Genomic DNA, 12,985 nt, shown 5'->3' on the forward strand with positions numbered 1-12,985 from the left:
TATTGTCCGGCAGCTTCCTCCTGTACAGGACAACCACCCTGCAAACAGTTTGACTTTAAAGCCCATCCATAGAGCTCGTCTTCCTCCATTTTTGCATATTCTCACACATCTTAGCTCCAGGTTCTCGCCAGGAAATGTCCTACAGCAGCCCATTTTCTTTTGAAGTGCTTATTGATGTTGCTCCTCCTGTTCAGAGCAGGCCTCTGTGAAATCATTACAACAGCTTATACGTGACTGACCGACAGTCGCAGGGAGAGATGGGGTCCATTGACTGCAAGACTAAATATCAGCCTGTATTACTATGCTGCAGTATAGAGCAGCAATACAATAAGATTATGTCACATGGCTTTCAATTGAAGTCATTTATACAGATTGATGGCTGAGCAGGTGTGATTGTCTGTCTTTATAGCCTTTTGATCGCTAAAACAGTGTAGATCTGTATTGATCCAGCTGCAGTGCAATGGGGATTTAAGTCTGGAAAGAAGGAAATATCTGTCATAGTTTTGTATCCTCGGTGTACTTTTCACACATATTGACTTACGGAAACATTCTTTTGGAAGCTTAATGTGACACATTTGATAACTTGCCTCCACTCTGACCTCTACAGAAACGTACAGGAGGCATCTGTTTTCAGGGTTTATACCAACTCCCCCCCCCCAAAATGCTTTCTGTTGCTTTGTACTCCAACCAATTTAAGAAAGGTGACAAATTTCTCATATCATTTCTCGTATCAGTGGTCTGTAATTCATCACTGTGTACACATCACCTGTGTGAAACACTGAAAAATGTTGACTCCGGCTTGCAAAATTGAGGTGTAGGTGGAACCATGCAGTGTGGTAAGTGGAAGGAATGTTCATTTAGCAAACAGCTCTGTGCTCTCACACAACAGTTCACCACACATATGGACATGCCAAAGCTTGCCATTTTTGAACAATCAGTCCGTCTACTCATTAAATTATAGCCCGTTGTGCTTGTATACACACTTGCTCAGCTCTTTATCCTACCAAAACAAATAATAGCCCGTCATGTGCTCTTGAATCAGAGCCACTGGACTTCTATGCCAGTTACGGTGCGGTAACAATTGCTCTCCCTTGCCTTTGACAGACTTTGGTATGTTCTGCTAACAGAAACAGTGGGGTTTCCACATACGGTCACCACTGAAGGCGAGTTCAGATGAATTAGAAAGAGGGAACTAAAAGGGTTCTCCATCTGGCGCGACCCACGTGAGTAAATCCTACCGACCAACACGAGGCATTATGTGCTTTTGGAAATAGTGAGATAAATATTATTTAAGTGCAGCTCTTAACTGCAGCCTTAATAGCCGTCGGTGGATTTTATCTCCAGCGTTAGCCTCTTTCTCTAAATATTATCTCATAATATGCTCTAAATGTGTCTTCACTTTCCAGAAAATTACATGTAACCTCACTAAAATCCAGCCTGCAGAATTTTAAGCAGGCAGATAAGCACACTTGTTATGTAGGGAGAATGTGAAATGTTAACTCTTTCCAAGCAGGCTGAGATGAAGAGCCCAGATAGAAGATACGGGACAATGTGTGGGCATTTTCCTGTGAGACGTATGCAAATCGGGGGGCCTAAGTTGTGCCTAAAAGCCTGATGAATGATGTTTAGATTAATTAATTCCTCAGTGTCCCTGCTGTTCACACAAGTTCTCAGTATGGCCTTTGTGCTGCTATGGTCTTTCTATATCTTGGCTCGGGAAGACAGGGAGAAGCCCATATTGTGCCAGGAGTCATGTGAAAGGAATCATGTGGTGATTGACTTGTCAGACCGAACAGATCTAACTATACCAATTAGTGTGATAACCTGTAAATATGCACACACATTAACGTGTGTTTGTTTGCCGTTTGTTGTTGTTGTTTGCAAATGTGAGTGCACTTGTTTGTGTAAATATGTAGTATTTTCATTGTTTGTGTGTTTGGGCGCTGATAGATGCTGAATATTGATGAGAGGCCCTTCCTCTGTTTTCCCATGACTGCTGGGACGGGGTGGCACTGCAGCGTGGCACTGCATCTCAGGCAGAGAAAGAACAGCACTGTGCTTGTGTTCAAATGCAAAAACCCCCTTTAGCAAGAAAAGACTGCGACTTCATATGTTTCCTATAGCGCTACTGCAAACTATTGCACATTCAAACCAATCCTAATGAGGACGCACGCTTACTTCATCCACGTACTTGCCCTTTTTTTTTTTTGCCTAGAATATACATTTCACAACCCATCATAGCTCTGCTGTTGCACCATTCATATCTCAACCTTTCAGTTCTATTCAGCAAATGATTCATTTTATTGACCATAGATGAGCATATGCTCGAGCAGCCTAGATGCAGTTGTATTTTCTGTATGTGACCTTGATGAGTCAAATAAAGCCGACTTTCCTTTCCTCTGTTAGACACAGACAAAATATGAGAGCGCTTAAAGCTCATATTTATATGAACAAAGCATGTGTATATACTCATGTGGTCATACAACATTGCAGCAGCCCCTCCCCGCCGCAGAGCCCACCAATCAGAGGCCGCTCTGCTAGGCTTCCATTTGAAGCTTCAGTAGTACGGTAGTGTTGCCCAGCAACCAGAATCGGCACATTTCTGGGAGGTCCTGAGTGGATGGCAGCAGCTGTAACAGGGAGAGGGAGACAGAGAGAGCAAGAGGATCAGGAGAAGGGGACAGAGATAGGAGGAGGTTCTGGATTTCACTGGAGGAAGGAGAAAAAGGAGGAGAAGGTGGCATTAAGCTGAAGAGAGTGAGAGGAAAGACCCAGTCTGCTGCCTCATAGGAAAGTTTGTTCTTGCAGCAGACGAGGAGGAGACAGAAGAGGAGGTCATTGGTGATCCCTGTTGAGTCTGTGCTGGTTTTCAAACAGAGATGAGTGAGTTTGGGAGGATTTCTTCTTGTGTCTGCGCTCCTACACATTCGTCTACCTGAGCCTGTTGGAGCAGTGCAGAGCTCCGGCTGTAGCCATGATGTCTCAGAGGATCGTGAGCTGACGCACTGTGTGGAGGGACCGGCACAGAGGACAGACTGACTGACCTGGATAAGAGTTAAAACAGTCGAACCAGCCAATATAGAGCTTATTTTGGGAGGTGGATCCCGAGCAGTCACACTTGGTCCAAATCAATCTGAGAGGGTTCCTCATAGGCCTGGCTTTCTGGGTTGGTGATGACTGAGACAGGTCCAGGAGTGATGTGGTCGTTCTGGGCGGGTTAAAACCACTCAGGCTGTGTTCCAGTGGCAGTGGTGAAGCTGGAGCTCCAGAGGAGGACAGATCCACACCAGGGATTCACTGGCTGAAGAAATGAGCAGGCTGCTGATCTCGCCTTGCCATGGTGCCTTTTAATGTCGTTGGACCTCGCTGCTGTTTCGCCCTGTTGATTGTCTGACCCGAGGATGTGGAAGTTCAAAGCGTTTTGCCTGGATTACTGGCATGTGCTGTGTTTACACCCGCACAACAACTTTTACAAGAGGTATGTTTAAAAATGGCTGCGTTGTGCAGTCACGTTTGGCTTTCTTCTACTTATTGTGCTTCGCGTTTTGAGGCGGCTCGTAATTATCACTGCGCGCTCATAGCCTGTTGATGTTTCTGCCTGCGCTGAAGTGCTCCCAACACTAAGCAAATCAATATGCTTTAAAACCGACTCTAGAATTACTTCATCAAGCGTGGCTGATTGATAGAGAAACTGTTGTGCTCAGCTCTGCATGCTGACATATTGGCTGACTGAAAGACATGATGCAGGGGAGTGTGAGCTGCCTCTGAACCATTGTAATTTTCTCGGAGTGCACCAGGTTACAGCTGTTATTTTGCACAAGCACTTGGTTAAGTAACTCAGCACTTAGAACGATCTTGTTAGTGTCTGCTTAGCGTTGCCGCTGCTGAAAAGAACAAGCTAAGCTGGCTTTGATGGAATTCATTCATTTCTGTCCCACTGGGGACCTCTTCATGCTCACCTTTCACCTACTGCATAATCTACGCCTGACTGCTGAGGCGAGCTTTGCAGTTTGCATCAAATTTGACATCTATATTTCATGAATCTACAGTGTGTTTTTATCTTCTTCTTCCCCCCTCAACATGCCAATCATGTCATCAGATTAGATGCAATGTCTTTCGCTGACATTTCAAACCGTAAATCGCAGCAGTGAAGGAGAGTATGCAAGATTTAGTGTTACAGTTCCAAGATCATGTTTTCCTTTTCTTCGAATGAAAGATATTAGAAGTTTTAACACTGACTTATGTTTATCACATCTTCCAGGTATGTTGGAAGGCACACACTTATCTCTATCCATCTGCACTAATCGCTCACCTCATCTTCCTGCCTGCGAGTTGAGGCGATAAAAAGCACTTATCACGACACAGATAACTGATGCTCTGCATTCTATACATGCGCTCCAGATGCTCAACTTGAGAAGCACGTTGAGTCATGGTGCACAAAACAACCATTATCTGTTCAAAATGTAAAGGAAAAACACAGAGATGATTGGATTTTCCATGACGATAAAGGTGCTCTAATGTTTGGGTGGTCTTCCATGTGTCTGCTGCTCTGTAATCTCACGAGTATTTCAAGCTGCAATTTCAGCTTCGGAGGACTGTAGTTCTTCAAGAATTGTTATTTCCCTCTTAAAACGGTGTTGTTTAGATATTGAGTTTTGGGGTTGTACTGGCAAAAACCACAATATTTTGGTCCAACAGAGTGATCTCAGAATTTGAAGAGGATTTCCTTCGTGCACATCCCTTCGTGCAGATGTCTGAAACAGAAGCGAGCTGCAGTGTGACAACACCGATCCAGGATCTGTGAAAATTCGGTGGCACCTGCCTTCTGTCGCATCTCTATATGCTAATGTGTTCACAGGTATATAAACACTCAGTTGTCATAAGCATTGGTATTCTGAAGGCGAGGATGCAGTATGTCCATGATTCATTAATAATGTATTACAGATTTAGCTGGCAACTGGTCTTTGAACGTACGCTACAGGGAATCCCCCAGCTGTGGGTGCAACCTCGGTATCATATAGTTATGGCATCATCATCATTTTAGTCATATTTTTGATGGTTTATTTAAGCATTTCATGTATTTCTATTTCAAAATGTCAGACGCTGACTGGTGTGTAGTACATCTAAACTAAAGTAAATCTATTGCTAAATGTTGCTAACAGCTGATCTTAGTCTGCGTATGACTCAGTGGTCCATGGAATTATTTAGGACACTGTGAACAACTCATTATGTGTCTAATCCCACAGAGTGACTGGAATATCGTGGTCACTGGGTGTAACTCATTAAATCGCTCTGCCTCAGTGTAACATAGTCAGATTGTATCCCAGGACTGAGGCCATGTTGTTAAAGCAAGGTCACTGTATTAACTCAAAACAGCCTCTCCCAGCTGCTGAACTGGGGTTCACCCTCCCTCCTGCGTGGCCGTCCCATTGAGAGCAGTGTGATTGTTGGACACCAGCCCGAGTATTACCATACACTCAGGGCCTGAAAGCTCTCATGCTCTTTCTATCTCTCCATCTATCTTTATCACTCCCCCCTCTCTCTCTCTTGTTCTCTCCAGTTTAATATCACTTCCACATAAACAACTTCACATCAAACACACAACACACAGGCCCTGCCCATCACCACTGGGGAGCCTGCATCACGGCAGCCCCAGATGAGTGGAAGATTGCATTGGACAGAACAAAAAGGAAGGGGGTGTCTGCAGAGAGCACAAACGGGACTGGCGTATGGTTCGTTGTGGGTGGAGAGCTTTTGTTAAGAAGAGGGATGATTTTCTTCTGCTATACGTACTGGGCCTTTACCTTACTTGGTCATCAAGGCAGCTTGCAAGAGCAGCAAGTCTGAGTCCAACACAAACTAGGGCAGGGTGAACTTCGAAAAGGCATAGACAAAGTAACTTTAGCGGTGAAAGAATGAATTTCTCTGTGGGTTTTCTATGGAAAGTGAAGGATGTGGGCTGTAATTTGTGGTTGAGGAGGGAGTGAGCAGACTGTACTTCTTCTGGCTCTTTTAGGGGGAGTTGCTGCAGTTTTGTGTTTTTGAAACTTTTTTTGAAACTTCCTTCTTCTGTGCCATGCGCATTTTTTTCGGGCATGTCTGACGCCTCCGGTGATGTCACCGCCATATGGAATGCGATGTGGAAGTACTGCATTTCCAGCCGAACTATAAGGTAGGAGACCATCTGGCGTTGTCCAGTGTGGATGGTAGTGGCCTGCAGTATAAGTGGTGGTTGTCTTTCCGACTGACCGCAGCAGTCTGTGCAGATATTTCTGACGTCTGACTGATCAAGTAACATTCCTGTCTATATGCTTCGAGCTTGGTGGTTTCCTTTCCAGAACCATGGAAATGTATTATCACACAGCTGAAAATGGCACCCAGGCGAGAATAATTACATTTCCAAGGTCTTTCTGGGCATTTTTACTTTACCAAGGTTATGTCTTGTGTCTGATAATAAAGACTTAAGAATAATTATTTTTTTTCTTTATTCATCTCACTTAAGCCTTTTTCTCATGTTATCTTTCTATAGACTACAGCAGAAATGTCCTCTGACAAATCTCTTTGGGAATGAGCACAAAAACCAGTACAAGCTCTTCTTACCATCTTATGTGATTCAAAGTCCATAGTGATGAGCTCATGAGATTAAGTAACCTACTCATTTTGTCCCCTCCATTGTGTCTTGCTGCTACATGGATGTTCAGTCTGTGACCTGATAATAAAGAATATATCCTGCAGGAATACTGAAATGTGCCTACCTCTTGGCTACCACTTCTGGAACTCACACAGTGTAGACTTCAAACATACAGGCATTTTATATTTGTATTTCTCCTCCCTGAAGGGCAAAGAAAATATACAGAGAAGTTCCTGTTTCTTATTCTGTTCTAACATTTTACCACATAATACCATCACTGAGGAGTCTGATGACACCCAAAGTCATTCAGTGACCCCAGACATACAGCCTGATTCATAAAGAAGTATCTTCAGCGGCTAGAAGAACAAAGACCAGATGTGCTTATGGGCAAAGATAAATGTAGTAGAAAGGTTTAATATTTCATAGCTGATCATCCATTCATCATCCATTCCGGTCATGAAAACTTGCCAAATTGGAGGTATTATCCTGCCACTTGCCAACAAAACCCTATATGTAATTTCCTATTTTAAATGCTTACTGCACCTCCAAAGCGCAGTTTGTTTGTACTGCAAGGTCACATCAATCCAACAGGATGGAGCTGCATTTTTTTTTTATTTAAAAAAATTCTGTGACTGATGTAAAACAGTCCCAGAAGTTGCCCTGTGTGACTCCATGCATGTAAATGATAGTGGATAGAAGGTATTTTTAAATCACAGTGACTTTTAGTATTAAATTGTGTATCAGCTCATGCTCACGTTTCTGCACAAACTGAACTTCTCCGAACCATCCTGTCCTTAGATTTCCTGCATCCCTTTGCTGTCCCCCTACAAGCCTGCTTTATTATATTTTAAACATATTGTACATATTAATAGAACAGCGTGAGACATTAGCTGAATTACATATCTGGGTTTTAATGAAAACCAGTATGCACTGAATGTGCTGTTTAATATTCTCCTCTAAATAACTTATTGTCACTAATGGTGAATTTCTCTTTGTGTTCAGGTTCATCAAAAATAACACAAGTAAAAAAATAACACAAAATATGGCCACTTTTTCTTTACTAAACCATGTAGTCTCTATCAAGCTACCAGATTTGTTCCGAACCATTATGTCAGTGGAATTAACCACCACAAACAGAAGCGTTTCGTTTTTTTCTTCTTCTCATCTGAATGTCATCTGCAGTAACTCGCTACAAGACAGTCGAGACATGAATAGCATCTCTGCTATAAATGTTCAGGGTAAACTTTCCACGTATCTGGTGAATAACCAGAGTTTAAAATTTTAGCTTTTATAAATGCAGTGACTGGATATGTTTGATTTGAAAGTCTTCTTAAACAGCAAGTCCTGAACAGTTTAAAGTTGTAATGTGAGCATTCGTAAGACTCCTATTAATGCTATAATTTATACGGAGAATGGGCTTAGATGTCAACATGCTAGCTTTCACTCAACTGACAAGCTGTGAAGGTAGCTACATGGTTTGCTAACTCGGCAATGTAGTAGACAAGTAAAAGCTTGTCAAAAGATGATGGCATTACTAACCTTTCAATTTGCTGCGATACTGACTTTGCTGACAAACTGTAGCCAGCTAGCTGGCTTGCTAGCATTGCAAACAGATGTCATTTAAGCATGAGTAACATGACAGCTGTCAGGGCCATAGTTATGTTAGGGTTGTATTGAAGACAGGAAAATTATAGGATCGTTTTTTAGTAACTTTTCAGCAATGTATTTTACAAACTAGGACACTGCACGACTCCGCACCACCATCTACTCGCTGTGCATTCTGATTGCTGCATGTGCTGCTGAGAGTATTAAAATCAATGGCGCACTCTGCTGGACAAACTATGCAGTGACACCATTTTGAAATGATTCCAAGGCTCTTTTGTCCTTGATGATGAATGACCTTTCATATCATACAATAACTATACCGATATATCTGTGATTGGCCTGGATCCAAAACAAAACTGGTCCGCCCCTGGTGGAAGCATCCTGAGTTGGTTAATGCAAACCTGCTAAATGTCTGTAGGGTTAGGGTGACAAGACAGTCGACCGACGACATCATGAATCCTTTAGCTGTGACACCGGAGACATCTGGGTACATTTGATCTGGTTGGTCCTGTGTCAAAGAGTGTGGCGGCGAGAGCATTATTTATTTAATGTGTGTGGATCTAGGGCTGGTAACGGTGCCTCCTCATCCCATAGTGGATGTCCATGGTTCTCTGTGAGGTCACGTCTGACTGAACGCTTTCTGACTTAAGGACTTAACTTTTAGAGACATTAGCACAACTCGATTTTGGCCTAAACTGGACCGGACGCAAGAAGGCGACTGAACATCATCTTGTAGGTAAAATGAGAACAGACGCTGACCCCTCTGTTGTTCGCCTGCTTTGGTACGCTGGTTATATGACAAGTGAGGTCTTTTTGAGGGGGGGTGGTTGAGAGGAGATGCTTGTAATGGAAAAGTAGCAACCTGCCAACACGAGCTTGCAGTTCCACTGTGGTGGAGTGAAAAACACTCTCCAGGGTGGAAAAGCTTAAACGTGTCTAGGATGGAAGCCGTACTCTGGTCAGAAATGTCAGGATGACGAAGATGTAAAGGGGCTGTTATTGTCGTTCTCGAATTGCAGAAAAGTTTCCTGGTTTTCTTGCATCCCCATTTGGTTTTTAACACATAAAATTCTTAATACTGATTCTTTTGTAATTAGAGTTTTGTTTGTTTGTTTGTTGTTATTTTGTTTACACAGAAGTAGGTCTTACTTACACAATCCGTTGCTGATTCAATAGATGTGTTCATAGTTTATTCAGCATGTTTTTGCTCACCCGTTCATGAATTTTATGTTCGCTGACATGCTGGACAAAATGCGTATCCGCTTGAAAGTACACTGCATCAATCTGGATCTTTTAGCTGTTTCTGTGGCCAGACTTTCACTATTGGATGCATCATTATTGTTGTTTTTTTTGTTTTTTTTTTGTCAGTGCCCATGACCACAAAAAGAGCTTGATGTGTCTTTGTGTTTTAGTTTGTTTGAGAAATCTGAAGCACTTTATATGGGCAGGCTTTTTCTGATCTATACTTAAGTTGCAGTCAGTGTCCACATACCACTGAATTATTTACATGCATGTCTCTTTCAGAGGGACATGAGCCTTGTGTGATAATTGTTTTTTTTCTTTTCTCTCCTGCCTTGTGTCTCAAAGAGGACATTTAAACATGACAGTAATAAATAGGCTTATGTGGTGTGGCCATACAGGAAAAGGTTTCGGAAAAACTTCATCGCTTATTGCTGCAGGGTTGCAACATTATGGGAGAATATATTTGGGAACACTGTCTCTGCTGCAGTATCTGCTGCTCAAGTTAAGCTGTGCAGCTTTTGAAATGCTAATCATCTGAGGAAGCTAGTTTGTTTACTCTAATGCTGAAGAATGCCACCCTCTGGAGAGCACATTTCATGTTCTGGGTGTTTACAGAGGTGTCTGATGAGGAAAAGGCACATAGTACAAGCAGAAATGCATACGTCAGGTAGAATCGCCATGTTCCTATAATGTCTTTCTTTCTGTGCATGCTGCTATGTGTGCGATTAAAGCAGGGACAAAATAAGTGTTGCCTCTGCTCTGCTCTTTGTGATCAGTGGAGGAGCTCACAGGGAAACACAGGGTTGTCTCTTTCTGCGACTTTATTTTTTTGCTGTTATTCCACTTTTGATGACATATTCCTTTGCATCTCTTCACAGCGCCTGCCTGGAGAATAATGAGGGTGTGTGCTGCATTAACTTATGTAATGGCAAGCAAGAGGAGGGGTGAGATGGGGGGGCAGTGGAGGAGGAGGGGGGAGAGGAGAAGAGTGATGAGCTCATGCTGCTGCACTGCAGCTCTTATAGACACACTGCACCTTGTGGTCTTCGTGCCATGTGCTGCTGCACATGCACAGATGCAAATACACAGTTTGTGTGCAATAATCAGTTCATTGATTGTTTTATGTGCAAATGTGTATGCAGATGCATAATCAAAGAAAGTGACACATTATTGTGCAATTAGAAGCCAAGTTATCTGAATCTAGAGGCTGGCATGAATGTTTTTATATCTTTGTTGATAATCTCTCGCTACGCTTTGCTATGAATGGGAATTGGTGTGTGTACACCATCCTTTACCTGCAATCGCTGTTGGTACAGGAGCTGATGCACAGCTGTGAACAAGCTGAGCCTCCAGAGCTCAGGTACGTAATTGCTGCTAATCCACCAACTCTTTTCAGTGACAAAGCAGACCCTCATTATCCAGAGTGTGTTTTGATTTATGTCGGAAATGAGCAACACGGGGTAGGGTCAGGGGATAGGGGGAGTTGATAATGGCACAACAGCACATTTACTCTATAAAACAGAGTGGTCCCTTTGGGGGCGTTCAGCTCTGTCTCAGCCTGCTACGCAAAGGCGAATAAATGGATAAAATATTGCTCTTGGCAGAGGACTAAACATTAGAGTGTCATTGTCCAAGATTCTCAGTGTTAAGATCATTAGCACATCAATTATTTGTTGCACTACTGTGTCTATACACTCTGTATTAGTCATGGCTGATTAAAAGCAGACTTTAGCATTATTTTTCACGAGTTAATATTTGATTAGGAGCTGGATTTTCTTGTGTGCATTGTGTGGGCCCATGGCATGTTAAATTAGCACATGTCCCTGCATGAGAGTGAAATAAGCATGCTGGCAGTGAGGCTGGGATGTGCAACTGGTAAACAGTGATTAAAGTTAAATGCTTATCCTGATTGAACTAATTGCTTTAGGCTGTGTGTAAATGGAGGCCGATGTTTTTTGCACGTACACAAACCTACATATCTTCAAACGATATGGACGCTGCTTTTTTTTTTTTTTTTCTCCTGTCAGCCTTAGCTGTTGCCTTGACAACTGGCCTCAGAGATCTGTGCACGTGCATGCAATTTTGATAAATCCTGTTTCCAATCTATGAAGCACCGTCCACAGAGACATAAATGCCTCTGTCATTCAGGCTGTCGTGGCTCCTTTATTTCTTCTCAATGATAGCATTCGCCAACATTCATTCATTCATTCCACGCAGGTATTGTTGGTTTTAACAAGTGGTGCATAATTGTTGAATTATTCACATTTATCATTATTGGTGTCGTTATTATTGCTAGTGATGGCAGTATGATAAGCAATTTTTGACATACTGTAGTTATCAAGGCTTTTTATTCAGACACAGTTCCTTTCCTTTCAGTAAGGGCCAGTCGAGGCTGGAATTAAACAGCCATTTCTGACAAATGAGACTAAGAGATCAAACCTGTCTCCTCATGAAGACGTGAACATGTCCGCCTGCAGCTTAAATGAGCTCCCCTGGGAAGTGAATAAAGTTTCTCTCCCTCACTTTGTGTAGCCTTCCCTCCCTAATTCTTTTTTTTCCTTTTTACAACAATAGCCTTCCCACTGCTGCTCTACTTTACATCAGCTTGTTTCCTTGCCCCCTCTTAATAAAGATGAGTGGGGGGGACTTTTGATCAGTCATATATCCGTAAACCCTACATCAGTCTTTGCACGGTGCACTGTACACCAGCGCCATCTGTCGGCAGAGAGGCTCCAGGACAGAGAAGAGCCTCAAGGACTGAGGAAAAATCTCCTGCGACTACTTGATAGAGGTCTTATGTTAATCTCCCTCCCACTGTGCTGATAGTCTGTGGGTTTGTCTGCATTCTTCATAAAGGAAGTGAGAACCAGTCAAAGTTGTCTGCCTGCTAATGGCCGCACAGTCAAACGATTCAAGCATTCCACTGTGAGAAGTCAAGGGCAGAGAGCTAAGAAATTAAACAATGGGAGATATTTTCACTCAGAGAAACGAGCAGACCTGAGTTCCACTGCGAGTCATCGGTGAGAGAAGACAAATTAAGGCAGATGGGGGCTCTTGCCTCGTCTGGAGTCCCACAGAGGCTGCTGCAGCCTTGTAGCCTGTTCCTCTGGCTTTACTCCCAGATAGCTGCTATTGAGCTTTGCTGCCAAGGTTTTGCTGTTGTGATATAATAAAGATATTACCTGGAAGCATAACTCTTTTTTTTCTTTTCTTTTTTTTTTAGGTGAAAAATCTGTATTTTATGTCCTGAATCATTCTTGCAGATTGCGTAGAGAAACAAAGGGAAGCCTATCTGGCTCGCAGTTTGTTTAAATTTAAATAATAGGACAACACACGATTAAATGTGTGCTACTTTCTGAGAATTTCTTCTCGTAGTGAGTCACTTTTGTCAGCTATGCACAACTAAACAGAACCCTTGCAGGATAGAAATCAGATGAAAGCATGGAGAGGTGGATGTGTGCAAAGGGATGCAACGTCAGCTCCCTTAGTATGAAATGTCATCTTGTT

The 12,985-nt window shown here is 42.7% G+C and overlaps 1 protein-coding gene across 3 annotated transcripts in view; it reads left to right on the forward strand.

Moving 5' to 3' along the window:
• The first annotated feature begins 3,401 nt into the window (after positions 1-3,401).
• Positions 3,402-12,985, forward strand: part of LOC103368770 (IQ motif and Sec7 domain ArfGEF 1) — a 42,864-nt gene continuing 33,280 nt past the window's right edge. For 2 of the 3 annotated variants that reach the window (XM_008297240.1, XM_008297244.1), the window contains exon 1: positions 3,402-3,478. In XM_008297240.1, the coding sequence (XP_008295462.1) occupies positions 3,402-3,478 (77 nt within the window). Of the gene's footprint in view, positions 3,479-5,962; positions 6,173-12,985 lie in introns of those variants that run through there. The other variant, XM_008297241.1, reaches the window with a different exon arrangement.

Source organism: Stegastes partitus, unplaced genomic scaffold (genome assembly GCF_000690725.1).
Source record: "Stegastes partitus isolate 25-593 unplaced genomic scaffold, Stegastes_partitus-1.0.2 Scaffold1203, whole genome shotgun sequence".
Lineage (NCBI taxonomy): Eukaryota > Metazoa > Chordata > Actinopteri > Pomacentridae > Stegastes > Stegastes partitus.